This window comes from Strigops habroptila, chromosome 7 (genome assembly GCF_004027225.2).
Source record: "Strigops habroptila isolate Jane chromosome 7, bStrHab1.2.pri, whole genome shotgun sequence".
Taxonomy (NCBI): domain Eukaryota; kingdom Metazoa; phylum Chordata; class Aves; order Psittaciformes; family Psittacidae; genus Strigops; species Strigops habroptila.
Genome location: NC_044283.2, coordinates 13736149 through 13762911, shown reverse-complemented (window position 1 = coordinate 13762911; position 26763 = coordinate 13736149). Strand labels below are relative to the sequence as shown.

Genomic DNA, 26763 nt, shown 5'->3' with positions numbered 1-26763 from the left:
GACAAGCTTATTTTACACTTTATTTACTCAGAACAGAACACTGATGGGAGAAATAAATGAGATCGACAAGATGATCCATAGTCAGAGACATGACTTTCTTTATGCCACAGCCAGGAAAGGAACCTGGGCCTCGAACATCGCAGGCCATTGACCTCGGAAAAAGAGAGATGGAGTGCGTTTTGGCTCTGACAACTGGAACAAACCACACTGAGGGGCTGCTCATGCTGTCACCTGTGAGAAGAGGTTGGTTGGGTTTGGTGCATAAAAGCTGAGCGCCTGCCTGCCTCTTCTTCTCAAGAGCTGCCACCATCCCAGTCACTTGTTGCATCACCTACAGCGGGTTTTGCTCCACATGCAGCGCACCTGCCAGACTGCAAAAGGAGCACGCCGCTTGTCTTGGGTTATAGGAGGCTGTGAATCTGAATCACTTTCGTTTCCCCCTAGGACAGACGAGATCGTAAGATGGATGTGCTCTCCCCTCACTCGGGCTGCAGAGCTCTGCAATACGCATTTACCTTCAAGGGACGCGAGCGCCGGGTCCAATACTCGCGGTTCCCCCCTTTGCGGAGGGAGCTCGGTCTCACCGCCCTGACAGGCACGATCGTCCTTTCCCTGCAGACGCGCTAAGGGCGAAGCTAACCGCCCGGTGACACCCGCCCAGCACCGCCGCCGGGCAAGGCGAGGCCGTGCCCCCTCCGCCACGGTATCCAGCGGTTTCCCCGCCCGAGGTACCGCGGCTGCCCCCGCCGGGACCGGGCGGCCCCTACCTCAGGGACACGGGGCTGCCGTGAGGAGCAGTGCGGCGACCCCCCGAGCCCGTTAGCGCAGGGCACTGGCATCCACCGCTCCCCCGGTGCTGTTCCGTTCCGTACGGCTCCGCCAGGGGAGGGGCGCGGAGGGCGGCGCGTCCCGTCCCGTCCCTCCGCCACCGCCTCCTCCTCCTTCTCCTCCACCTGCTGCCGCTGCGCTAGTAGCCGGCTGTGGGGAGCCGCCCGCCTCATCCCCGCGGGGCCCCTTTGTGCTGCTCCTGCTCCAGAGCTGCCCTCAGCCAGGCGGCGGCTGCGTCACGGCCCAGGCGCTGCGGCCGCCCAGAGACACCCCGCGGAGGGACAGCCGCCGCCTCGACCCCCGCTCCGCCATTGCTGCGCGGGCCGCGGCGCGACGGAACGACGCCTCGCCGCCCCCCGAGGAAGGGCCGGGAGCCGCGGCGGTGAGTGGCGGGGCCGCGGCCCCACACCTCGGCGAAGGGCCGGGAGCCGCGGGTGGCCGTTGCCTCTGTGAGGGGCGGCCGGGGAGCGCGATGGCGGGGCGGGGCGCGGCGGGCACGGACAGGCAGCGAGGGGAGCCGGGGCTGGGCGGGGGATGCGGCGGTGGGGCCGGGGCGGGGGCCAGCGCCGGAGCCCTCCCGATCCCGCGGGCTGAGGGGCGATGCCGCACCGGGGCCGGGCGGGGAGTCGGCGCTGGGATGAGGCGAACGTGTCGGGGGTTTTGGGGTGCTTTGGGGTTTGTGTTTTGTTTTAACTACGGTAACAAAAGCGCTGGCCATCGTACTTCCCAAAACGCCGAGATGTAACCGAGTCCCAGCGGCCAACGCTGTTTAATATTAATATTCAATATTTATTAATTTTTTCCCATAAGCTGTTTCCCGGGGGCTGTGGAAAGGTGTGGTGCATCCCGAGTTCCTGACATTTTGCGTTTCTGTGCGTGTATGCCAGCAGAAAATCCCTCTAGCCTGGAAGAATGGTGAAACTGGGGAATAATTTCAGCGAGAAGAGCACAAAGCAACCCCTTTTGGAGGATGGATTTGACACCATCCCCCTGATCACACCCCTGGATGTCAATCAGCTCCAGTTCCCACCTCCTGATAAGGTACAGTAGGCATTAGTTTCCACCCTGGAGAATCACACCCAAATCTCAGGCGAGCAACAAAAGAATAGGTTATGTGTAATGAGCAGCTTAGAAATGTCAAGGAATACGGGGTGTTTTCAGGCATGCTAGTTCCCTCTGGGGAAAAGGATTAACAGTTAAGCTAATGAAAATCCAGTGATAGTGATTTGCATTAAAAAATAGTGGGAAATATTAGCAAGAAGCATCTGTAGATTATAGTGCTGCTGTATGAAATATCTAAACATAAAAATGCAAGCTTTTCTATGCTGTATTGTCATAGCCCTTTCTATTCTGTATCTTTTTTTGTGTCTGGAAGGTATTGTGTATTCTCTGTGAATGACGTGAATTTTCTGTCCAGAAAATGCCCCCCTAATGGGGGGATAAAGCACCGCTTTATTTCTCTGCGAGATGTGCATGGGCAGACTGGCCACAGGGAGAAAGAGCTTCCACGTTCCTGCCGTGCTTCAGTAGGAAATTAATGCTAGACCCTGACAAGCTGAAATAATGAGATGAGAACAGGCCATTGAGTTTTCTCCTTGGTGACTGATTTGGTTCAAAACCCTCTGAATAGGTGATTTGAATGCTACATAGCTGGAAGGAGACAGTCCAAGGTGCTGCTTACAGGTTGGAAGGGAGGTGTGCTTCCTGCATACCTCATTACATGGCTTGATTACTGAGGATTTAGGAAGGTGATGTGATAGCATGTAAATACATTTATTCTCACAATAAAGAATTCAGCAAGCATTACTACAGGTAAGGCATACAGTAGTAGGATACTTTTTCATATATTTCAGTATCCTGTTTTTCAATACCCTATTTTAGTTGGATACTTACTTGAACATTTTTCACTTATGCATCTGGCAAAAAAAAAAGCTTTGTAGCCTTCGAAAAATACAAAATTTAACTGGGAAACAGTAATATCTTTATGCTGATTTTTGTATTTGGCATTATGTCTTCCATGAGCTCAGTTCTATTTCTAGATAAACTGATAGCTGTACATTCCTCATAGCTCAGAAAAATGCACATAATCTTATGTTAGGGTAAAGAATTTTACCTTGTGAAATTTGTCTCAGGAGAGTGTTGCTTGTAGGCAATACAAATAAATTTGTGACCTCCATTTTAATTGCTATCAACACCATTCTGTGTCATGTGTGGTGACCAGTTGGCAGGCATAAATGCAATAAGCCATAACAGCTGTTAGAGAGCTTGAGGGTCCATTTTCTGCCCTTGGTTACATGGGTGTAAATCTTGTAACTGAGGACAAAATTGCACCCTAAGGCTTTAAAACAAGTTAAGCCTTACTGTGTCTGATACGCCTGCCAGCTGGTGACTGGATATAACCGATTACCAAGGACCAACATCCAAAGGAATTTGTGATGTTACTGCACTGCTAAGCAGGAGTCCGAACTGGGGATCTGTACGGTAATAGGTTTAACTTCAGCAGAGCCTCTTTAGTGAGCCCAGGAGGTTCTGTGCCAGCCTGATTGCTCCTACTAGAATGGGGCAGAACTCCCCCCTCCTTCATGCCATTTGTCTGGAATGAAAGCAAATTTACAGCTAGGCTAGAAGCTTAAATAAAGGAATATCTGCTTGGCTCTTTTACTCTTTCCACTGTCTATCTGTATATTAGCTTTCCTTCCTTTCACAAACATAGAGAGGAAACAATAAAATCATGTATTTATTTGCCCTACTGGCTGTAACTGGTTAGCCAAGTCAGGGTGTCTTTACAGACCCAAAGGCAGTAGTAGAGCAACTGATGTGGGGGAAAAAAAAGAAACACTATTAAGTCAAGCTTAACACACAGATCAAATTCTGAAGTGCAAAGCTATTAATGTATAATGAATAGGAGTACATCATATATCTATGGTTATTTTTCACCTCCAAGGCTCCAGTATGGCAGGGAAGCATAACTTCTTGAACAGTAGTGACTACAGCACTAAGAATTTCTTGACTTTTGACAGCTTCTAAATTAAAGGGATGAACTGATTCAGATGCATACTTAGGTATATTAAACAAAAGAAGACATTACATAACCACACAGAACTGTACGTTCAGTGTCATCTGGGGGTGACTTGAGTTGCCTGAGGTTATGCAACATAAAGGAGGAAGTAGAATGTTAAAAAGCATTCCAGAAATCTACAGTTTACTTCCACGATGCTGTTTGGCAGTTGTAAAATTAAACAGTAATTATTATTAGTTATAGCTGAAAATAGGTAAATAGTTCTAAACCTCTGTCATGCACATATATGTGTAATGCTGCATAAGCGCATAAGCTTTGTGGTACTGAGTCCAGGTACAGTTGTACATTCTAGATGCCATTTCAGGGAACCCAAAGCTTTAATTTCACTGCCTAGTGTCTTTAAGTGTCACAAGTTAACTTCAGAATAATGTAGTTCCTATCGAGACCATGTCTAGCTCTAAAGATAGAATCTGAAAATATAAAGGAGTCTACATATTTTTTTCTTTGAAACAATAGAGAAAACTGGGCAGATCTTAATAGCACTGTCAGTACAATAAACTGCACCCCGTCTTGGGACTGGTACTTTGAAAAAGATCCTGAAAAACGGCAGAAGGCAAAAATGAGGCAAATAGGTTAGGTATATGAGAATTTTGTTCAATTAGAATGCCTGGGAGAGTACTAGAGATGTGGCTGGCGTAATGAGTATTTTAGGAATACAGGTAAGGTGCTAAATGGTGTAGCTTGGGGCAGTAACTCATAGCAAGGAATAAACTGAAGTTAAAGAGCCTTGGGTGTTTCAAGATGTCTCATTAACACAAGGGTTTGTGTGCATCTTGCTGCTTGCAGCTGGTAATTCCAAAGTTAGATGTTAAAAATAAGAGTGCCAAGACCTATAGTCTAGTACATAGTGAATGGCAACTAGATGGGTCATTTCACTTCTAAACAAAAAACCTGCTTTCAAAGAACATGGCTGTTGGTGGCATCATCTGCTAGATTTCTATGGGCACTCTTCAATAATTGTCTCATCTTATTAGTCTCCAGTTTGAAATCCCATTAGTGGGATCTCCTGAAGCAAATGGAGGTGGCTGTTTTCAAACTACACAAGGTGGGAAGGTTCAGGATTTGGATTTGGACTAAGTAGACGCTTGCCTACTATAGCAGCATAGTACTGCCACAGCTGAAAAAACTGAACGTTTGTGTAAGTGTTGCATAACAAGTCTTCTGTAGGTCCCTCAGAACCACTTCGATGGATAATTGGGAAAAATAACAACCTACAGCTGCCAAACAATTACACGGGTAGGGGAGAAAAATACTGTGCTAGATGTGCTTGTAAGCAGGTAAAAGAAGAGTTAATGAATAAATAAGGTTCCTATGGCCAGTTCAAGGTCAGGTGGCATGGGGCTTTGAGCCACCTGGTCTAGTGTGAGGCATCCCTGCCTCATCTAACCCCCACTAGAAGGGGGGGTTAGAGCTAAATGATCTTAAGGTCCTTTCCAACCAGACCATTCTATGATTCTGTGTTTCACCTGACAGCTTTTTGATTTTTCTCTTTTTTTTTTTTTAAAGGTTGTGGTCAAAACAAAAACAGAGTATGAACCTGATCGCAAGAAGGGGAAGTTCCGTACTCCTAAAATAGCTGAATTCACAATCAGCATCACTGAGGGGGTTTCAGAAAGATTTAAGGTAAGCAATGCTATATGAAGATGTTAATGACTCAGTTGTGTTCACAGAAGTGCTTAAAATCAATTGCTGATTGTGTCAAAACTGTCTAGAACTGACAGAGTGGCTGTCGTGGGTATAGCAGGACATGAGGAAGATAAATGCTATAATAGATCAGTATATATCAATTAGAAGCAGAGGAAATCTTGCAGCATTATTGCTTGCAATCTTTCACTGGCAGATTAATTCAGAAGGCACCTCTGTCAGTGCATGGGTTTTGGAACATGACTGGCCAGGGTGTATGTGGGCTGCATGCAGGTAGCTCTCATGGCATGGATAAAGCTCCTGTTAGTGTTGAAGGACAAGAACCACAAGAGTATTTGTTTTCTTTTTGGCTTCTTATTTTTCACTGTGGCCAAACCATTCTCTTAAAAGCACTGTCATAGTCCATTATGTATATTTTTGTAGTTAAATGTATGACTTGGCAGCTCAAGAATGTATACCAGGGTTCTTTGCTATCAGTTTTCCTGGTCCAGTTGTATCTTACAGCTTGGTGATGGCTGTTACTGGCAGACAGCGGTTCAGCAAGAATCTGACTCAGATTTACTCTTTAGTGTCCACACCCCTATTACTCCCTTTAGTACTACTAAAGGAAAGCTGAGAGCTTAACTGGTGCAAGGCTTGAATTACCGTTTCCCCTTCTCACTGGAGGATAGGTTTTCTTGCTCTGTGTAAGTAAAGCAAAGCAGGAAAGTTGGCACTTCAGCTCATGCTTTGCTACTTACTCTCTTAACAAAGGAAGACTACAGCTTTTCAGGGCTGTTAATTTGGAATCTTACCCAAGGGTGCCAAAGCATTTTTAAATGGTAAGCAATGACACTGGTCAGTGCACAGGTACAAATCCATTTGGAAAGCCTGATATTTACTATGAGGGGAAAAATACAGAGTTTCAGTAAGGGTGTGGTTTTTTTTTATATTGCACACTTCTAACCTCAGTTTGCATGATAGGAGTTGTAGTGCTTACCCAGAGGTTGTAGTTCTGTTGTGCCTGACCAGTGGTTCTAAAAGCTGCCCAGGCTCACGCCTGCTTTCAGAAGTGTATACACAGCTCTGTGGAGCATGCTGAACAAAGAAAGTGAAGGCTCAAAGAGGGGTTAGAAGTTTCAGGCTACATTTGCAAAGGAACTTTACAGTGTTACCAGGACAAATGTTTTTAAGTGCACGTCAGCTGGTGGAGTCTTCAGACACACAGTGAAGCCTGTAGGTTCCCAGTAAGCCGTGTGGGGAACCACGCCAGATAGCTAATAAGAGATACGGGGTGTGGCAGAAATATACTAAGGAGGTAAGAAACCTAGTTCCAGTTTTTCTATTCCCTGGTGTGGAGCAAGGACATCCTGTCCCTCAGGGAAAATGCTACATTCTGACTGGCATTCTCCTCCTTGGCACCAGTCCTTGAGAGTAATCCCCTTCCTCTCAGGTGAGGGTTGTGCACGCTGTATTGCTGGGTAAGATGCAGACGGACAGCTGAGAACAAAGAGAACTTATGCCTGGCCATCTTTTGTGTGTGTCCTGGTCACACTACGGTGATCTGAAAATGCTTACTACATTGTAAAAGAAAGGAGAGAGAGAGTATTTAGTTTGCGTGTGCTGCTAGGACTTTGGTTCCAAGCAGCTGAGCAGAACCTATACCTGAGGAGTTTTGCACTTATCCATTAGCTGTAGCGACTAAGGGATTTCATTCTTACATTAAATTGTAGATAAGGAAGGGTTTTGAACATCTTGATTATATCTAAATTTTTTGCACGTCCCTTTATAGATCCAGCCTCTTTCTGTCTTTGTTGGGAGGGCTGAGCAAATGAGACCTCACTGAACAATACATAGCTTGTCGTGCTGTTGGGTAGTCTTTTCTAGTTTGAATAGCTGAACAGTTAGAAGCCTGACCATTTTTGTGTTGCATTTTTATACACCTTTGGATGGCGTACTTAAATAAAATAGCTTTTAGATACTCTTTTATGATGATCACTCTGGGATTAATCTCATACTACAGGGTTGCTAGGTTTTGCTGCTAGGTAACTACTGCATCAGAGAGAGGTTTCGGTAAGATTCGGTATCTCTTGGGAATCGCAGGGTGATTCACACTGTGGCTGTAAGTCTGGGCTGCTAAAGAAGAGTGTGGGGGTTGATCAATTAGGAAAACTGTGGTTCAGTTAATTGAAAACAATAGTTTCATGCAGAACATTCAGGTCCTAAAAATGTCCCTTAATCTCTATGTAACAATTTTAGAATTGAATTATGCTGCTTGCAGCATTTTCAAGAGAACTGACTGCTTTTCCAGCAGGGATGATTGTCATATTCACCACTCCCAGTAGTAAATATTACATGAATAATTGATGAAATTTCGTAAATATGTAGATGAAAAGTACTGATTATGTGAGGTTTTCTCCTGGGTCCTTATTAATTGTGAACCATCATGTTAACCACTGCTGTTGATTCTGAGAGAGCAAAAGGATATTTGTTTGGAAATTAAATATTTGCTATAATTATGAAATGCATTATTTAACTGATGGGATATTGACTTTGGCTTGGGTTCATGACAAAAGCTTCAGATGCTGTTTTAATGACTTGAATATTGTACATCACCGATGCCTAAGCTTGCCACAAGACCCAGCCCGAATGTTGTGCTAAAAATAAAGAGTCAGTCCTATTTACAAATAATTCACATGTGTGTTCTAAGATGTACTTCTTAAATAAGAACAAAGCAGATTGCATTTTTGGGATTCAGCAGTGCAGATCATCTAAAGCTGTTCTTCTTGAGAAATGACACATTCTAACAAAGGAAGCAACTCCAGCATGTGCATATGTCATGTAGATCATTTAGTGTTTCAGCAGCTGGGTGAATAAGAGATTATAAAACTTATTTTCTGCATTCTTCATTACCACAGTTATTACAACAGAGCTGAGAATGTTTACAAAGATAACTGCAAGTGTAATTTTCCTGTTTGAAGCCGCATTCTGAATTCAAATCAGAATCTGTCAGAAGAATGTGAAGACTTCCTGATTCTGAGAACACTATTGTCTTCATTTAGTTTTATGGCACAAACCACACCAAGGAAGAGGTGATTTTTCACTGGAGGTTATTTTTCATTGAGAAAGAGAAGTCTTGCTTGTGTTCTTTGAACAATGTAGGCTAGTGTGGGGGGGTGGTCCTTGGCATCTGGAAAGCAACTTTGAATCAGGCAGGTTTCTCTCCTATAAATTGTCCACTTTACAGAATAACACAAGAAGACTGGAAATGTCATTTCAAAGGAGCCTTACGAATCAGGACATAAGAGGAAGTTATTGCAGAGGAAAATTAATGCTATCAGTTATGCAAGGCCAAACCTTTGCCCCCCCCATTGACAGAGCAGCATTTTTACGAACTCCAGTTGGATTTTTGTAGTGCGATGTCTGTTCGGGCACCCACTGAATTGGGCTGCAGTTGACAGTTGTGCACAAATACACCAATTTAAAAAACGTTTGGTGTATCAAAGCATGAGATTTTTTTCTGTCCTTGAATAAAGAACATACAGAGGTATTTTGAAAGCAAACACTTATGTTTCCCAAAAAATTTCAAGCCCTTAAATAAATCCAAGCTGCGGTATGTCTTCAACCATTTGGTTCTGTTCAAAGGCAATTCAGTTCTTCAGATTTTATCCTTGACATCTCTACATACATCTAACTGCAGAGCCAAAGCCTCAAGCTTATTTCTGTGGTAAGACCATATGGTGCAAGCCACGTACTTTCAAGTAGCAAGCAGTTGTTGAAATATCTGTATGAGGTTATGGAAAAGGAATCAAGACTTACTGTCAAAATCAATTCTTGCAGTTTTACCTGGTCTCTTTAGGAGTGAAAAAATGTTGCAATGTATATTTAAGTACTTCATTTCTGACCTGTCTTAAAGTGGCATCCTTTAAAAAATATTTCTGACTTTTTTACCTGTTCGTAGTAATACCAATGATTATTATTGCTGCAAAAATAATCTCTTTGTTTCTGTGTGATTACTCCGTGTGTTGAATAGCTCTTTGTTGCTTCTGAAAAAGTCTGTTAGGTGCAGGAGATGTCAGCTGATTCCTGTGCAGGATATCACATCCTTAAGTATGTTCTGTGTCTGTCACTTAGTGCTGGAAAAGTGACAGGTACTTACTGTCATGAGTAGTTCTGTTTTCTTCAGTAGCATTACTCAGAGGATTAAAGTTACTCACAAGCATAAGTGTTTGGCAGGGTTTGAATCTTTCTGCTATTACTTCAAGCAAGAAAAATAAAGGAGATTCTTCTTTCAATGTAACTGCTATTTTAAAACAGTTGATGTAAGTAAAGGCTCTGCATGGCAACTGTGGTTTTTCCATTTTACATGTTGGACAAGTCTCTGATATGACATTGACAATCCTCATGCTACAGTTTTGGCTAAAAGGAATTTTTGTTACAGTCAGAACGGGAAGATTGAAGTTAAGTGGGTGCCTAACAGCAGCTCCCCTGCTCCAGGTCAGGTGTCCTCTGCTACTGTATCCATTAGAAATCCTTTTCTTGGAGCAGAACCAGTGGCACTGGTGACACAAAAGATGTTTTGGGCCTCTCGATATGTAACACTTACATAGCCTTTCCTCTCCAGCAGTAACCTTTTCCAGCCTTTCTCCTGGCCTCAGTAATATCCTGTTTGTATGGGAAGGTAACATAGTTCTTGTGTCAGGGTCTCAGGGTTTCTTGAACTGCTTCCTCAGATCTTTGTAGTTAAGAAACTAATATATGGTGCCATGTGATGGAAAATGAAGGAAGCATTCAGTGTTGAGCCACAGTGCTAGACCCTCAAGGCCACTGTCTTGTTATCTATTTTTGTTAACCCATGGTGTTAGATCTCAAGGCCACTGCTTTGTTAACCTGTTTTTGTCTAACAGTATCTCCCTCGGGTTTCGTTAATCAGCTCCCCTGCAGGCTGGTTCTGTTGTCTTGTACTGTCACTGTTAATAAGCACTGGGCCTGTAGCTTCATTGCAGTTATTTTCCTTCATGTACCTATCTGCGTTTCTTGCTGCTCCTCCCAGTCATCTCCAGGTGAGCATCCAAGCCAGTTCCCTCTTCATCTTTGTCCTCTCTATTTGAGGAGGACAGTCTTTTAATTTCTTCTACTTTTTCTGTACAGTCTACCCCAAAACTATCATCCTCTTTGACCACAAAGGTTTAATGTGAATGTTCTGGTGAAGAAGTTGAGTTTAATACATAGATAGATAGCAGTCACATAGGTAAACATGACATGTCATGTTAGAAATACTCTTCTTAAACAGGCACCTCGTTGTCTGTTGAGTCATCGGTCATCTTGTACATGTATATATGTTCCTGAAACAAACAAGTATGGGAAGTTGTACCAAGTTGTTCTGTATAATTTAGATTGCTCTGTAAATAAATGTGAGTCAAATGTTGCATGTATAGATATGAATGTTCCTTTTTCTTTCATGTTGCCATTTGCTTCAAATTGAACAATTCTTAATGCTTAAGTGCATTGTTTCAGATGCATTTTTCATGTAAACTTATAGGGACAGGCCCAGGTAATAGCAAACAATATCATTTTGGGAAAGCAGGAATATTAGGGGAAGTGAAGAGCTCATTTCAGTGTTCTCCAACGTGCTGGTAGAGGGCATTGTGCAGCTGGAGATGCAGGATTTCAGTGGAGAGAGGTGAAATGGAGGTCACGGCCATTTGCAGGGAAGTCAGTGTGGTGTTCTACGAATTTCAGTCTGTGGGCTGTAGCCAGACACAATCTATTGTAATTATAGTCTGCCTGCCCAAAATTCTCTTGTAGTTTAAATTGGATGGCAATAATCTTAATTTCCTGTCCTAAATGGTTGTACAGAGTCGCTGTATTTCATCCCAGTGGGCTTTGCATTTCACTGGTGAGCAGAGCATAAATTGGTTGTAAATCACTTCATATGATAGGTGCTCTATAAATTTATGTCTTCACTCTTTTTGTTTAGTGCTAGCCCCAAGTCTGTGCCTAGTACTTTACAGGCAAATAGGAAATGAAAGTTGTATTCCCAGGAGGCTGCAATTGGAATAGATAATGCATAAACGTGGAGCAGAGATGAGATGTGACCAAGTGCCAGTGATTGAGCAGCGAAAATTACTGCATGTCTTGTTAGTTCCACTTTAGTTCCACTTCCTGTAATAATAGGAATGCTCATAGTTGGGTTTGTGTGCAGAAAGGTGCATGACGGAAGGAAAAGCATGAAGGAAGGCAGTGCAAAGCAGCACAGTAACAGTGTGTTAATGAGAATGTTGGTAAAGAGGAAGAGGCATGATGGGAAAGGTGGAGGTGAAGGCAGAGGAAAAGCAGGTGGCACCCAGGCTTTAGTGGGATAGTGTGATACAGGCAAAATGGAAGGAGATAGAGCTAAGAGGAGCAAAAGGGACAGACTTGTGCATGCCTTGAAACATGACTTGTAATTTGCTCAGAAGGGGACAGGAGCCAGGAAAGAGTGTGAAGAGAAGCAGGCACAGTTGGTGCAGTTGAATTTTGCTATAATATTCCAGCTTGATTTAAAAGGCAGCACAAGAAATGTTATAGCAAAGTGAGGAAGGAGGAGACTGCAGCAGCCAGGCAGAGAAAATGCAGCGTGCGGTGTTCTGCAGCTGTAGCGACGTAGGATGGACTGATTGGGAAGATCTGGCAGATTCCGATGAAAGGGCCTCTCAGAGGCTTTTTACATGTTAGTGAGTTGTCAGGTCTGGTGAGTTTAATTTGTTCAGCAAAATGCTTACAGAGACTGAAGACAGCTTTTTTGCTATGGGTGCACTTAGTTCATTCATTAGTCATCTCTCATTTCTATTACTGTAATGGCTTCTGGCTAGACGTTGTCCTTCTGCTCTTCACTTGCAATCTATTAATCTGCCACATACATAATACCTTGTCGTCTTTTCTGTTCACTTAGTTTTGCTGCCAGACCCCTTAAAACCACCTTTAAAGGACACTCTCAAGATGAAAACAAAACCACTTTGAGTTCCTAGTTCAAAGAAAGAATTGTTTGTGCTATCTCGTAGTTATTTTATAAAAAGCATTTTAAAAGCCCATCACTCGTGTGATGTGACAGTCACCTTGGAGTTCGGCAGGATGTACATGGCAGTGAATGATCATAGTAATTCAGAAGCCTTCTGCTTCCATTGTGTGGGGTCCTGCACTAGGCCAGCTGGCTACCACAAAGAGAAGAGAGTCCAGATTCCTTCCAGAAGGGAGGGAGTGGTGCTTGTGCATGCAGTGCATCCTCTCCTACCTTGAACAAAGGAAGAGGGCAAGTTGCTGCTAGTGCCTCGGTAGGAAGAAGAGAATAGCTTTCCCTTAGTTCATAGCGAGTGTACAAAGCTGCTGTGGAAGAAAGCAATAAAATGACAGCTTTGGCAGAGCTTGTGGTCTAAGGAGTAGCTTGATGCCTTCCCTCTTCCCATGCTTCTATTTTTGGAAGGCATCTGGGAGGAGAGGGCTCAGAAGGTGAGGTAGGAAGCCAAGGTTGTGCTGCGTTACTGGCAGGGGGGAGCAGCCAACTGTCTCAGGTTCAGAAGTGAACCTTAGGGTCTGACAATTGTGGATCATCAGTGGTGAGTTACTGTGGGAATGAAGGAAAATGTCTATTAAAAGGAAGAGAAGGATTTTCAGCTTACAAGGGAGAAGTGGATTGGGTTAACAGGTGATTGCAATCACCTTGGAATCCAGCGATGGATTTCTTTCCATCTTTGTCATTTGCACATGTGACTGTCCTTTACTTAGATGTTACTTGTATCTTGAAGGATGATAAGAGAAGGGAGCTTCTCTTCTAGTAGGAAGGAGACAAGAGCTTACTTGATTAGGGATTTGCAAATTGAGTGTGATTGCAAATTATTGGAGATGAGAATAAAAATTTACATGTTAATACCAAAATTAATAACTTCAGGAAACACAGTAAGCAAGAGAGACCCATGAAAATTACAAACTAGGAGCCCTGAGAGCGCTTTCCAGTGGCTGACTGTGTGGCAATGGAAGAACCATGCTGGATGTGACCGGTGCGAGCAGTGAGAACTGACAGCTCCATGTATGTCTCTGAAACAGATAAATGCTCCATGTCTCAGCAAATCAGCCCTGAGGTTGTTGCTCTGCAACTTGCCAGGCTCCAGCAGTCTGCACAACACTTGGCTTTTGACCTCTATCAAAAAACATCATTACTTTCCAAAACAGTTTCAGAGCTTTGGAGAGAGTGGTCCTGCGGTGATTGTGGAAATACAAATCTTCTTCTGTTGTCCAATATTTGGTCTCAACTATAAATGAGCTTGTTAGCTTTACAGTGTGTTCCTGAGGCCTCATCTGTATGTCAGAATGGTTACAGCTGGGAAATAATGGTGTAAATCTTTTATTCCCAGCTTGTAGGATAGCCAGGGAATACGGTTAAAATGCTTTGAGATATGAGAATATTTTTCAAAGCATTTTAAACTGTTTACTCCTATCTATGGAGAAGGCAGATGTGAGCCAAATTGATCTGTACCATGGCAATTGTTCTGCTTGGTGTCTGTGTCCCATGTCGCAGTCCTGTGCTTCTAGAGAGCAGCCCTTGTCAATGGCTACGTGGAATATATTTTGTATGGCATGGGAAGCCTCAGCAATAATCCCATATGCATTTTATGTTTGCTCTCCCCAGCTTCTACTCTCTCTTTCCCATTTCTTCTCCAAGGGAAAGAGCAGTGACTGTCAGAGCAAAAGGAACAGTGTAACACACGCTTTGAGTCAGTGGGAAGTGAATGGCCCAAAACCTGCAACTTGGACCGGGCTGTGTGTGTTACAGAGTGGCTGGCTGAGGAGTCTCTGGCTCCTTTCTAGTTCCTCACCTTCCCACACTGCCCAGCAGCAGCTGGAGCTTGGTGGGGAAAGGCGGCCTTGGGCCCATGGCCACACCTGGACAGGGCACTGGGGCCCTGCATACGGTACAGCAGGACTTAGGGAACCAGCAAGGCGATAGGGAGGTGGGACAAGGAGCCCCAAGTGGGAACTGCAGGCTTAGAGATTAGAGGTGAGTTTTCCTAGAGCCTGGAGTGCAAGGAGAATTGTGGGGGGAGAGTAGAGAATAAGGCTTGTTACAGTTGTAGGGAAGGGAAAACGCTGGAAGGTGGGATACCGGGTTTGGGCCAAGCCTGAGTGTGAAGGGCTTTGTATGTGTGGGTGGGTGTACTGAGGAAACACAGGAAGAGGCCCCAAACAACCATGGAAGAGAAAAGGGAGAGGCCTGATTAAAAACACATGAGAAGGGCTGAGCTAGGGCATAGTTTGGCAAGGAATGGGGGGAGGTGGAGGGTGGGTTTGTGTTGTGAATTATTAAGCTGGGCCACCGAGAATGACCAGAAAGGAAAATATGCTTTATCTCTTTGATTCTGGAGCTCTTGGACATACTGAGACAAGGAACATGTCAGCAGAAAGTAGAAAGTTAGCAAGACCTTTGTGTATGCAAATAAGTAACAAACTTGGGGAAACACTAATTAGGTTTGAAAATTGATGTCAGTGTGAGGCTTTTGTAACCCAGTGACTGTTCTGAGAAACTGAAGATGATGCTGTTAACCAGAAAGGTCCTTTGCTCCTTGTCTCGTTTCAGTGGGCATTGTTACATTAATATCTACATTTCTTCTGCTGAATTACTTTCTGACCTGTAGTTCTCCCAGCCTCTCTTCCAGCCCCCCTCTTTGTGCTTATTTTCTGTCTGTCAGAAATCCTTACAAAATCCTTGGCTTCAGGAGCACACATAACTCCCCAGCCTTGTTTCAGCCAGGAAATACAGCACTCACTGTTGTCTGCCCATGGTGAAGTTCACTTCCCCAGCATGAGACGTCCTAAAACTTCATCTCAGTTCTTCAGTCCCACTGCCACACACAGTTTGCAGTGCTGCAGATCCTGTTAGTTCTGGGGTTTATCATAAAGGCACTGTGTTGTGGTGGTTTTTATCAAGAGGCAAAGCTACGAAGTTGTTTGTTGTTGCTTTCTCAAATACCAGATTATTCTTGTTTGCATAATTGACCCTCATGTGCCTAAGTTCTCTTCTTAGAAGATGTATACAACTGGCTTACTTGTCTTCCTTTAAAATTCAGATTATCTTATACTTTGCTTTAATTAATTACATAATCTTGCTTGTTTCTGTTTATTGCTGTTTCTTATGCTGTAGCACATGCGGGCTTCTTTCTAACTTGCCAAAACCCCCGGAAGCTCAACCACTCTTAGTCTGTGATCTCCTCGAGCCACTCATTTGTCTGTCAGTAGGAGCTTTAGAATAATAAAAACACACCTATGGACACTCTCTCAGGTAAAGAATGCTATTTGCTCAGCTCACACCTGAGCAAATGGGTCTGAATTAGGGAGCTTTGCAGTGTGACTGCTAGGCCAAAATCTTGTGCTTTCTCTTGTCAGTGGGCGAGGGCATTCTAGAGGTAGTTCTGTTTCTGGTCTCACCTAGAAGGCTGCCGGTTTCCATCTGCTCCAAGTTTATTCCTGGGAAAGGTTAGCTTGATACTGACACTGATTGTAGGTTCAACTTCAGGTGTGTCTTGGATTTTCCTCCAGCCCAAGTTCAAGACCAAATGAGTGCTTATGGACATGGTGGAAAGTCAGTGCCATGTTATGCAGTCTGTAATGGCTGTGTAATATAGGATTCAAGGCCAGGTTGGACAGGGCTTCGAGCAACCTGGTCTGGCTGAAGGTGTCCTTACCATGGCAGGGAGTTGGAACTAGATGAGCTTTAAGGTCCCTTCCAACCCAAACCATTCTGTGATTCTCTATGAGCATGGTGGAAAGAGGTGCAACAGAACTCCTCGAGGCTAGCCCTGTATTGAACATGGTGTATTCCCTTCTGGATCTGGCAGCGAGCTACTCCTGTATGGTCTCTGTGTGGCAAAGAAGTACTACTTCAACCTGTAAATTAAGGAGCATTGAGCAATGGAGCATGCTGACTCCTGGTGTAACTGCCTATATGTTCATAGCAGGTGCAACAAACTCCCTTGCTAACAAGAGAAGGCAGACATTACTTTCTCCATATCCTGCTGGAGTCACCTTTGTATTATCCGGATGACACCTGTGCTAAAGCACTGTCACCTGACTCCATTGTGCGACAGGCACAGGGAAAACAAACACACTTATCATCAGCTGACATGACCCAAACTTGCATCATCCGAATCCTGAAACAGCAGCAGACCCAAGCTACCTCCATGTGTCCTTCTGGCCTCATGTGCACTGAACAAACGTGCAGCCAAAACCACCTTGCAGCACAGAGCAATGGGCCTCTCACCAGACAATCTGCTTGCTTCTCAGAGAAGGGGGAGGTAGAAGCACTTAGGTGCTGCTTCCTTATTCTCCCTCAGTAATTAAGCAGCTGTTTTTAATCCTTTGCTTGATTTTGCTGTAAAGTGCACTCACAGGTGGCTTCTGTTGCCAGCAGTGACAAACAGCAGTACAATTAGCAGTGCATTACTAACATGAGCATGTTTTACTTTCCTTCACAGGTGACCGTGCTGGTCCTTTTTGCCCTCGCGTTCTTAACGTGTGTTGTATTTCTGGTAGTCTACAAGGTTTACAAGTATGACCATACCTGTCCAGAAGGATTTGTTTTCAAGGTAAATTGCATTCACATTCTAGAAAAATAGGAGAGCATGTAATATTCTGTGGTGTTTTCTGTATAACCTTGATTGAGTCATGCTGTATTGCATAGAAACTTGTGCTTGTTTACAGAGGTTACTGTGCTTCCTGCTGTTTCTTTCTGCTTAATTTATAATTGAGGTTGTACTACTGCATAATTTTCCTAACATTGTTATTTTGCTGATGCTTTTAACATTGAAAATACAGCAGAAGTCCCAGCACTAGTGTACTTCAAACCTACTTCACCTCCAGTTGTCTGGACAAAGCCTTCACTTACTGGGTCATATGGGTTAATTTTGCTGTTCCTCTAAATTCATGTGTCTTAAGAAAGAAGAGGATGATAAAACTTGGAGGAGGAAAAAAAAAATCACTCTGGAATATATGTCAAAAACCCAGTAGAGTGATGTTCTCATTAGCAGCAGACTGACTTCAGGGTTATTTTTGTAGAAAGAACTTGTTCTAGAACAGTGACCTCGGAGCCCTACTGCCACAGGCCAAAAGGGATGCCAAAAAAAGGGAAAACACATTTATCAGAGAAAACCTCTGGTTCTAACCAAGAGGGAGGCTGCAGAGCACTTCATTTGTGCAAGATATTAGTGCTGGCTCCTCAGCTGTGACCGGGCCTGAAAGTCAGAAAGGTAACATTGATCTCTCCATTGTAAATTCAGCAGGGTTGAGCTTGGCTCTAATTAGATAGAAAAGTAGCAGTGATGATGGTATCCTTCCCTCTAATTTGTTAAGAATACTTAGGCACGTAATGAATCAAATGGGTACCTAGTGTCTTCAGAAGGACTTAAGAAGGAATGGCTGCCTCAGCACTCCTTGATGATCCTGTTTAGGATTTTTGATTCTGTCACTTCAGACATATAAATATCTTGCAAGAATCTAGTCCAAAATTATAATCAGTGATGCCCTGCTCTATTAACTCAGCTCCACGCATTCAGTTTTAGGTTATACTGCTTTCCCTTGGTTCAAGGGCAAAAGATACTGTGGTGAGAATATTTGCAGGTAACTCAGGAGATCCAGTGCTTGGTTTTGCTGTTGTTTTCTTGTGTTGTCTCAGACAAGCACTGAAACCCCTCTGTGCTCATGTCTCATGGGACTATAGCCTTTTTTTCCCCGTAAGATTTCTCTTGGCTTTGAGCAATTTGGAATACGGACTGTATGTTCCTACTGAGCCCGTCTTGATGTGATCCTGACTTGACAGCAATGGCCAGTTACGTATTCCTGTCATAAGTCTAGTAACAGCCTGCTGCTTCTGGTTCCTTTCATACCATGTTGTCCCTTCCTTTGAGTTGCAGCCTTTTGGCCTAGTGTTACAAATATTTAACAGGAGAACAATTCTTTAGCTCTATTTCAGTTGCAGTGGGAACAGTCTGGTGGGGTTTCTCTCCTTAGGGCCCTGTGTTTGAAACAGGTTAGAAGGTCCCATAGCTCATGCTCTGTGTTTAAAGTGCAGCACATAGACAGGGCTGTGCTACTGTTACTCTCCCAGTGTTTGATTTTTTGAAGGCTGATTCCCAGCTGCTTGATGGCATAACTCCAGGACACCCAGCATCTTTGGTCATGTAACTCTTAAATAAGAGTCTTACAGGATAAACACGTTAGCAAATGACACCAGGCCCGAAACTACCAGTGTTGACATGAACTTGTATTTGTCGCCTTTGCATTTTTTTTCTGGGAGAGTCTGTAATCCGTCATGTCAGAGCTTGGCACAGATGTCCTAAGAGATATGAAGATGACATCTGTCACCTTGTGACCCATGTCTCTGTGGACTGGCTTTGTGCTTCATGTGGACTCAGGAACATTCTCCATCCTAGATGTCCTCAGGCTTTGGATGTTGATGTGATTTCCAGGGTAAGGGCAGAGGTGTCCCCTGCCTCAGGAAGCCTGGTGCCATGGAATCTCTGCATAAAGGCTGATGTACTACAGCTCTGAGTCAGACTTGTTCTTCTCTGCCTTGATGCTCTCATACATGGAGCAGTTCCAAAGGTTTCAGTGTTCTCAACCTTCCTACTGTCCTATACATCCAGGGCTTGAAGGTGTATTTAGAAAGGTGCTCATCTTCCTTTGTATAGCAAAGTCAAACTGCTCGAGCCTCCACTCTGTGCTTGCTCAAGCTTTCTGACACAGCCCTAGTACTGCTGTTGGGTAGATCCCTCACTCCTGTGATGTGACTTTTACTGGCTCTTGGTGACTCAGCTGAGTTTTCCTGTAAGACCTGAGTGCACTTACATCCTGGAGGAGTTTCTGCAGGGTTCAGCGTGCTCCAGGCTGCATCTGTTACCCTTTAGCTTTCATTGCCAAGGCACCTGTGTTCTGTCAGACTCATGGACAGTACAGCAAAGTAATTTCAGTGCATTAAAGACAACACCATCAAGTCTGGCATTACTGACCCAGCAAAGTTAATGTGACAGAAGATACTTTTTATAAGTGAATACCACTGGAGTCTTCATGTCAAAGGAACAAAAGGAGTTATCATAACACAGCCAGACATAGACTGGGTTTTCTCAAAGGCCTTAACCCATAACTAATTTCTGAAGTAGAAGGGTTGTGAAAGAAACAAGAGACTGGCAGCTCACTCTGGAGCATCTGTTTCTCCTCATGGCCTTCCTTACTACTTCTCTTAACTGGAAACCATGGTAACAAAAAGGATGGAGAGATGTTCTGTGTAAGCTGAAGGTGTTAGGCGAGCAGCAGGATGAGCGTTGGTCCCAGTTGCTGTTGCTCAGTCACTCCCAGTGCTGTGTGGCTGGCCTTGGTTGGGAGCGAAGCAGAGGGGCTGGCCTTGAGCAGGACACAAGGAGCGCTAAGCAGAAGGGAGCTTTTTCCCATCTTTTCTAGAAGCATGCAATCCCAGGAGCAAAAATGCAGTCAGGATGGCAACTGCTGTGTGTTTCTTTAGGCTCTTCGGTCAGATGTTGTGTTTGTGAATACAGAAATCCCCTTACTGAGTCATTTTGCCTGTTACAAAGCAAAGTGCTTCTAAAAGCAACACAAGATTCTGTGGCATTCTTTTAGACTGGCAGTAAACTTGGCTTGTCTTCAGCACCAATAATTATAGTTGCTTGAATTTCCTTGGCAGATTTCATTAGGTCAATGGATTGATCTAATTTTAAATATTTACAAGTTTAAATATTTACAATTGTGACTGCATCCCATAACTTGGTGAAATAACCACTACAAAAATGGTTTGTACTACTACCTACTTCTTAGTCATTCTATCACATCAGAAGTAGTGTCAGCTCTCCCAGATAAAGCATGGATAATACTTCCAGAAGATGGCATGGCTGATGTAGGGGAACATTAATCTCAAGTAACTCTATTCCAGATTCCTGGATTATATTTTAAAAATCTAGGTCCCAGTCTGGCAGCCAGGTTATGGCCACAGGGACTCAAAACAGTGCTGAACAGGCACAAGTGTCTGCTCAGCTGGGGTGAAATCCCACCTGCTCTGTAGTGCTACTTCCAACAAAACCCTGAGGGAGGATTTGCCCTTGTGCTTCCTTATCAAAAGATACCAGATAAATGGAACCTGGGTGGATGTGGTGGTAACTTGGAGCGCTGTTGCAAGTCTGACATACATCAAGGCTTCTGTCACAGGAGCAGCTTGGCACTGAGGAGGTGTAACTCGTGGGAGGGCTGTTAGTCCCGTTGCAGCGACTGCTTGCAGCAGTCACATGTATTCATCAGGGCAGGCGGGTTCATTGCCGGCAGGCCTCCTGTTTTGGCAAGTCTTCCTTTATTTCTTTCATACCTTTTGATACTTCTTTTCACTGACATCTTTGGGATTCAAAATTTATGTTAAGGCAAGACTGACTGCTAGATCTGCCCCAAGGATTTTGTGCTTTATGATTTAAACCATTTCAAACTGTTGCTACTGGTGCTTATTTATGCTCTTTTGGCTTTCTGACAAGGACAAGAGTCAACCCAAAAGTAAACATGGACACACTGAGATAGATAGCACCTGGTCCTAAATCCCGTGACATCTTTGCATGTGTGTTTGTCCTCAGAAATCTCCAATATTAAGCTCCATTTGCCAAGTTGCAGCAGTTCAAAGTAGCTGTGCTACTATAAATTTTAACTATAAATTTTAGTCTGCCAGTGCAGGAAGACCGAATAGCACATTTCTTTATAAAACAGTCAGAGTAGAAATGATTAAACTTAGTTTTCTTCAAGCTGCAGCTACTCATAGTTTGTATCTTAGAAGGCCCATTCGGTTGCCCAGGGGGCTGCCCCAGCACATGAAGGTATGAGGCCAGGCAGGCTGGACTGGCAGATGTGGCAGAGGACCTGCAGAGAGACCCGTCACTGTCTGTAGCAAGACCTGGGGCAGGGGGGTCACAGGATATGCCCAAGTCATTTTTTACCTTCAGTGCAAGTAGCTGCTGTGCAGGCTTTTACTGCATCATCCCCAAACGGCGGCTAGATGATACCTGCTGACTAATGCACTGCACTCCCTTTGGTTTTGAAGATGACAGCAAAGTTTGGATCCTACTCTCTAAATCACATCTTTCGCTTTCAAAAGCTCTGAGCATCCAGCAGTTTCTATTCAGTGCTCTTACACTTCTGGGAAATTAAATAATGCAGTCCCATGGCTAAAGATAGCTTTTTAAAAGCCTGCTGCTGGCTACGTCTTTGACAATCAAGAGTGAAGTATTCTGTATGTATGTGTGTACACACTTGCACATCAGCTTGGCTACTCGCTATGTTTTCCCTGTATGTCTTTCTTACAGGGCTATAAAACTGTGTGCTTTGGCACCAATATATCTGTATTAATTTCTGTCCCTTAGACTGAAAACACCGTATAAAAGTGCCTGAAGCTAATCCAAGGGTAGGATACAGGCAGCTGTAATTGTAGAGCAAACACTTGGAACTAGGTGGGGAGGAAAAACCATCCCAAAATATAGCTGGAACTGGAGATTGAGTACTTTTAAAAGCAACTTCAGGCAAGCATGTTTCTTGTGTGTTAATGGTTCTGGCACATAAACCTGGATTGATCTTGCTGGCAAATGCATGAGCAGTTTAAGGATTGTGGGGAAGAACATTTTGAATGCAGTAGGACAACACTGTAGTTAATTGCTTTACGTTGCATCTTGACTCACAGAAAGTAAATGCTGGCTTAGACTAAAAGAGAAAGAAGAAACAAACCAGACCTGACTGAACCACGTTCAGTGTGTGAATGGGGCTGTGTCTGTAATCTAAGTGATGGATTTTCTTTTCAGAATAATCAATGCATTCCAGCTGGGTTGGAAAACTACTACTCTGAACAAGACTCCAGTGCTCGAGGGAAGTTTTACACAGTCATAAACCACTACAATCTGGCCAAGCAAACCATCACGCGCTCGGTGTCCCCATGGATGACAGTACTGTCAGAAGAGAAACTATCGGAACAGGAGACTGAAGCCGCGGAGAAATCGGCTTAGTGTGATCCACTAATTAGTAACACTGTCATTTGAAGGTAACTAAGGGACTTTAAGGAACTTTTCATTAAATATAATTATGGATAATTTAGAGGTTACTCATGTTTATGGTGCAATTGCTTCTGTTTGCTGATACTGCTTTGCAAAAAAAAAAAAACCAAAAACTTGCTGCAGAACATTCATGGGCGTAAGACAAGGTGCCTATCAGCATTGCGTTAGAGCTTTGACACCATTTTCAATGTTAACAAACCCCCAATGTTAGGTATGTTCTTGCAGTTCATTGGATACTGACAGATTTTGTCGCTGGATTTCCAGGGCTCGGACCTTAGATAAATCACGTGTTCTGTTCTCTGAACTGATCCTTTAGTTATGAATTTTTTTATTCTCTGTCATTTTGCAAACTGAAACACCCCAGCCATAACCAGAGTGATCTCTTGTTCAGCTCAAAGCTGTATCTAATACTTAGTTTTGGCTCAAGCGAGAAGGAGAGTCAGCATTGATGTCAAGGGCATAATGTAATGACTTGTATGGAGAAAGAAAGTGTCAGGTAGCATTTTTCTTACATTTTTCTCTACTGTCGTTTCTTTGTAAGTAAGTGATGATGAAGTTCTCCGCAACAAGGCATGCTCAATGTTTTATTATTGCTGTCGACAGGATTTAACTGCATTTCCACTGTGGCTTTAGCATCTTGGTACGGATGTGCACTGAAACACAAACTAGGTAGATGTCATGGAAAAACACAGACAGTTTTAGTGATGGATGTTGAGGATAGTGTAAAACAGAGGCAGTTCAGGATGTCCTAAGGAGAAATGACATCTTTTGGTCATAGTTCAGAGGCAGAAAGCCTATACACAGTACATGTAGCCTGCCATGTAATTGGTTGGATGCAGCTGAGGGAGTAATATGTCTAAATTTTCTCTCTTATTACATTAACATTATCCCTTTTTATGGATTGGGAAAGAGCTCGCAGTTTATGTATGGTTTGCAGTGTGATACTTTTTAAAACACAAAGCATCACAAGCAAAACTAGCAAATTGGGTACCACAAGTGGGTCTTTTAAAGCTACATGTGAAACAGAGTGAAGAGTAGAAGTGTTCATGTATGGCTTGGGAGGGGAAAAGACGTAGAAGAACATAGTATTGTGGATGCACGCAGAAGTTCCATTGTAATTACAGACTTATCTATTCTTTGTGTGAAACCATGTTTTCATTTTTATTATAAATCTTAAATATATATTACAAAAAAAGACATCTTATTAATTTAAGAGTTAGACAAAATAAGTGTGTGAAGCATCTGGGCAAGCCAGTCACCTTTCTGTTCATGTCACGTGAATGGGACAAGGGGCAGTGGAGATGTCAAAAGTTCCTTTTAGGTAGAGACTACATCAAAATGAAGGGAAAAACCTTAGTATGGGCTGTTTCTCAAGATCTGGTCAGCTCTACTTTTATTTTTCTCCTGTCAAATTGCTTTATCAACCACCTTTCTTACCGACACAGTTAAAATAACCATTATTACTTCATTCTCTAGGTTTGATATGAAACATGCATTACACAGCAGACATGTAAAAGGCTTTTTATTAAGTCATAAAAAGCAATAAATTATGTGCCAAATTTTTCTTTGAATTTAAAAACTTTAATCTTAAGTTAAGAAATTCGAAACACACCGTGTCTGCATTTTGCAATAGGCAGATGCCGTATCGAATGTCATTAATTCACGTGTAACTTTTGACATTTTCACTCTGCAGAGTAGGGAAAAAGGATGCTGCTGCTTGTTGTGTATAACGTCTTGAAATACACATTTCAGGAGAGAGATAGATAGCAAACCACACATTTCCTATCAACGTATTTAGAGGCCATTCAGATTTTACAAGATAAAGATCTGTTTCTCAGCACCATCCTCCATCAAAGTGATTATCGAGACATCTTCTCCCCCCCTTAAATTTAGTACAATAAAAACTTTAATGCACAAGTAAATACTGATGAGAAACAACTTATTTCTCTCTCTGATAACAATAAATGTTAAAAAACGCTCAGCTTTACAATCTAGGAGAAAGAGACTGCTTATGCTTTGTGAAGGCTAACCTGTTTTCCCTCTGCTTTAACAGGAGAGAGTTTATTGATTCTTGTCTGCAGTTGTTTGGGAGTTTTTTTTATCTTGGTTAACAAATTACTGCCAAGTTTAGTACTTTGAATTGTTTTGCTTTAATGTTGGCTCCTTGGGCTTTGTTCCAACACCCCAGCACATCTGTTTCACTGCACAATCTGTTTGTGTTGTATTCTCTCTTTTCACCTAGAAGTAAAGCTCTTTAGTTGATTTCTTACCATTATTATTACTATTAAATCAGCCTGCTCTCTGACTCGAGTAGTTTCAGAGGATGGGAAGTCGAGGTCATACATGTGCAAAGTGATCACTATGTACTGCAGTGGTGTGATTAAATAAAAGCCTGAGACAGCGTAGATGCTTTTGCACAGTACCAGTTTTCTCTTGCTCTGGTCTGCACACGGGGAGCTGGACTCCAACCGTCACAGATGTGGGGGTGATTATGATAAAACCAGCATCGTTTTATTTTCTCCTCTTAGCTGTGCTCCAGCTTGTAGCTTTCTTGTCAGCTCCTTCAAAGCTTTCTGTGTTCTTTGCAGGATTAAGTGTGGTTTAATGTTTGATAAAGGGATTTAAAATGAATGCTATCAGCTCCCTCTGCACTAGTGGATATATACATGTTTATTTACTGGAAGATAGTCCCATCATAGCAGTATGAAAAACTGCACAGAAGAGGCAGGTGCGCCATGTACCCCGTTCTGCTGAAACCAGCGTCCAAGGTGCTACAAACAAAGCATGGAGACAGCGCTGTATTTTTAATTATCATACCAGTCCAGGAAAAGCAAGGAGAACGAACACATCACAAGGAAGAATAGGATCCATACTCGAAATCCAGCATTGTTTTTGATGGCCTGTGAGGAAAAGGTTCTCTGTTACCATCACCAGTAAACACACAGTGGCATTTCAGCAGTGGCAACCCAGGATGCCTGTTAGTGCCTTCCCTCTTCTCACCCACAAGAGAAAGAGCAGAGCTCACCACCAGTTTCAGGTGAATAGGTCAGGCTGGCTGCACCTCTTCAGATCTGTCACACTAAACTTTATGTCAACAACTTAAAGTAGGTCATTTTGAGTGGAACTCAAAGCATTAAGAACTACGTCAAAATGTACATATGTAAAGGGTAGGTTTAAGTTCCAAAAGTGAAATTCTGTGGTGAGAAATAATCAGGCCTCCAGCATTCTGATGAACACCTCCTGACTGAAAACCCCAAACCCAACAAAAAACCCAAACCCCAAAAAAACCCCCAAACCCAACAACTGTTTCTGGAGTTGGTTTAGCACCAGCAGTCATGTATTTTGGTCTCAGAGCAAGTATTTCTTTTCGATTCTCCATCCCAACATTGAGACCGGCAGACAGCAGGGACCTGACTTTCATTTTTCAGATTTACACATGGAATTGATTTTTTTTTTTATGCAACACAAACATTAATGTAAGAGATGAAGTTTTGTATTTATCACCTTTCTCTATTGTCCTTAAGCGTGGTTTAGGAAACTTAGTTCTACCTACAAATGTAAAAAATGAGGCAAAGGTAACTGTGTGCCACATTTGATGCAATTCTCGGGAGAGCTGAGCAGTAGATAAAACACACAGAATATGTGACTCAAGGATGAGTTTTCAGGAAGGAGCAAACCAAACAACTGAGCTATGTACTCAGCAGCCTAATTCAGAAGTCTGTTTTTACTGAAATCTCAGTTCCTGAAAGAAAACATCATTTCATTCTAATTAGTAAGACAGTGGGATAGATAAGCTTGCTAGGAGCACGGGAGACGGGTTCAGCATGATGACTCTTCTGCTGATGCTCAGCATTTAACTCCAGCTTCAACAATTCCAGCACTGTCCTTTATTCACAGTCTGCAATTCCCCCCTCACCCCTTTTTGGTTTTTAATCAAACTCCACAAGTGCTTAAGCTCATGCCAGGTACCTTCTGTTCGGTGAGGCCAGGTAGATGCTGCAGCTCCTGCTGGCCTGTGGAGTCCTTCAGTCATGGTCAGTGAGCTAAGTAATACCATCAAGAGCCCTCACTAACCTGTACCAGTGTCCCAAACTGTGCCTCGACACCCCAGCACGCACTGCT

At 43.3% G+C, this 26763-nt stretch overlaps 3 protein-coding genes across 8 annotated transcripts in view; 1 reads left to right on the top strand and 2 right to left on the bottom strand.

Annotated features, from left to right (window-relative positions):
- Positions 1–1001, bottom strand: LOC115610774. Its single transcript, XM_030492767.1, has 3 exons — positions 808–1001; positions 336–763; positions 1–231 (listed from the first exon to the last, which is right to left on the bottom strand). The coding sequence occupies exons 1-3, from the start codon at positions 999–1001 to the stop codon at positions 20–22; spliced, it is 834 nt and encodes a 277-aa protein (XP_030348627.1). The 3' UTR covers positions 1–19.
- NSG1 (neuronal vesicle trafficking associated 1) lies at positions 460–25063 on the top strand. 5 transcript variants are annotated; one of them, XM_030492936.1, is made up of 5 exons: positions 460–1210; positions 1719–1869; positions 5414–5530; positions 17035–17145; positions 22393–25063. In XM_030492936.1, exons 2-5 carry the CDS (start codon positions 1741–1743, stop codon positions 22591–22593), a joined length of 558 nt encoding a protein of 185 aa, XP_030348796.1. In that variant the 5' UTR covers positions 460–1210; positions 1719–1740; the 3' UTR covers positions 22594–25063. The 5 variants fall into 5 exon arrangements, with proteins under 5 accessions (XP_030348796.1, XP_030348798.1, XP_030348799.1 ...); XM_030492938.2 differs by having other exon boundaries at positions 521–1210; positions 1716–1869; XM_030492937.1 differs by having other exon boundaries at positions 884–1210; positions 1639–1869.
- STX18 (syntaxin 18) overlaps positions 23778–26763 on the bottom strand; it is a 63815-nt gene continuing 60829 nt past the window's right edge. For both annotated transcript variants that reach the window (XM_030492934.1, XM_030492935.1), the window contains one exon: positions 23778–25541. In XM_030492934.1, the coding sequence (XP_030348794.1) occupies positions 25446–25541 (96 nt within the window). In that variant the 3' untranslated portion in view covers positions 23778–25445. The remainder of the gene's footprint in view (positions 25542–26763) is intronic.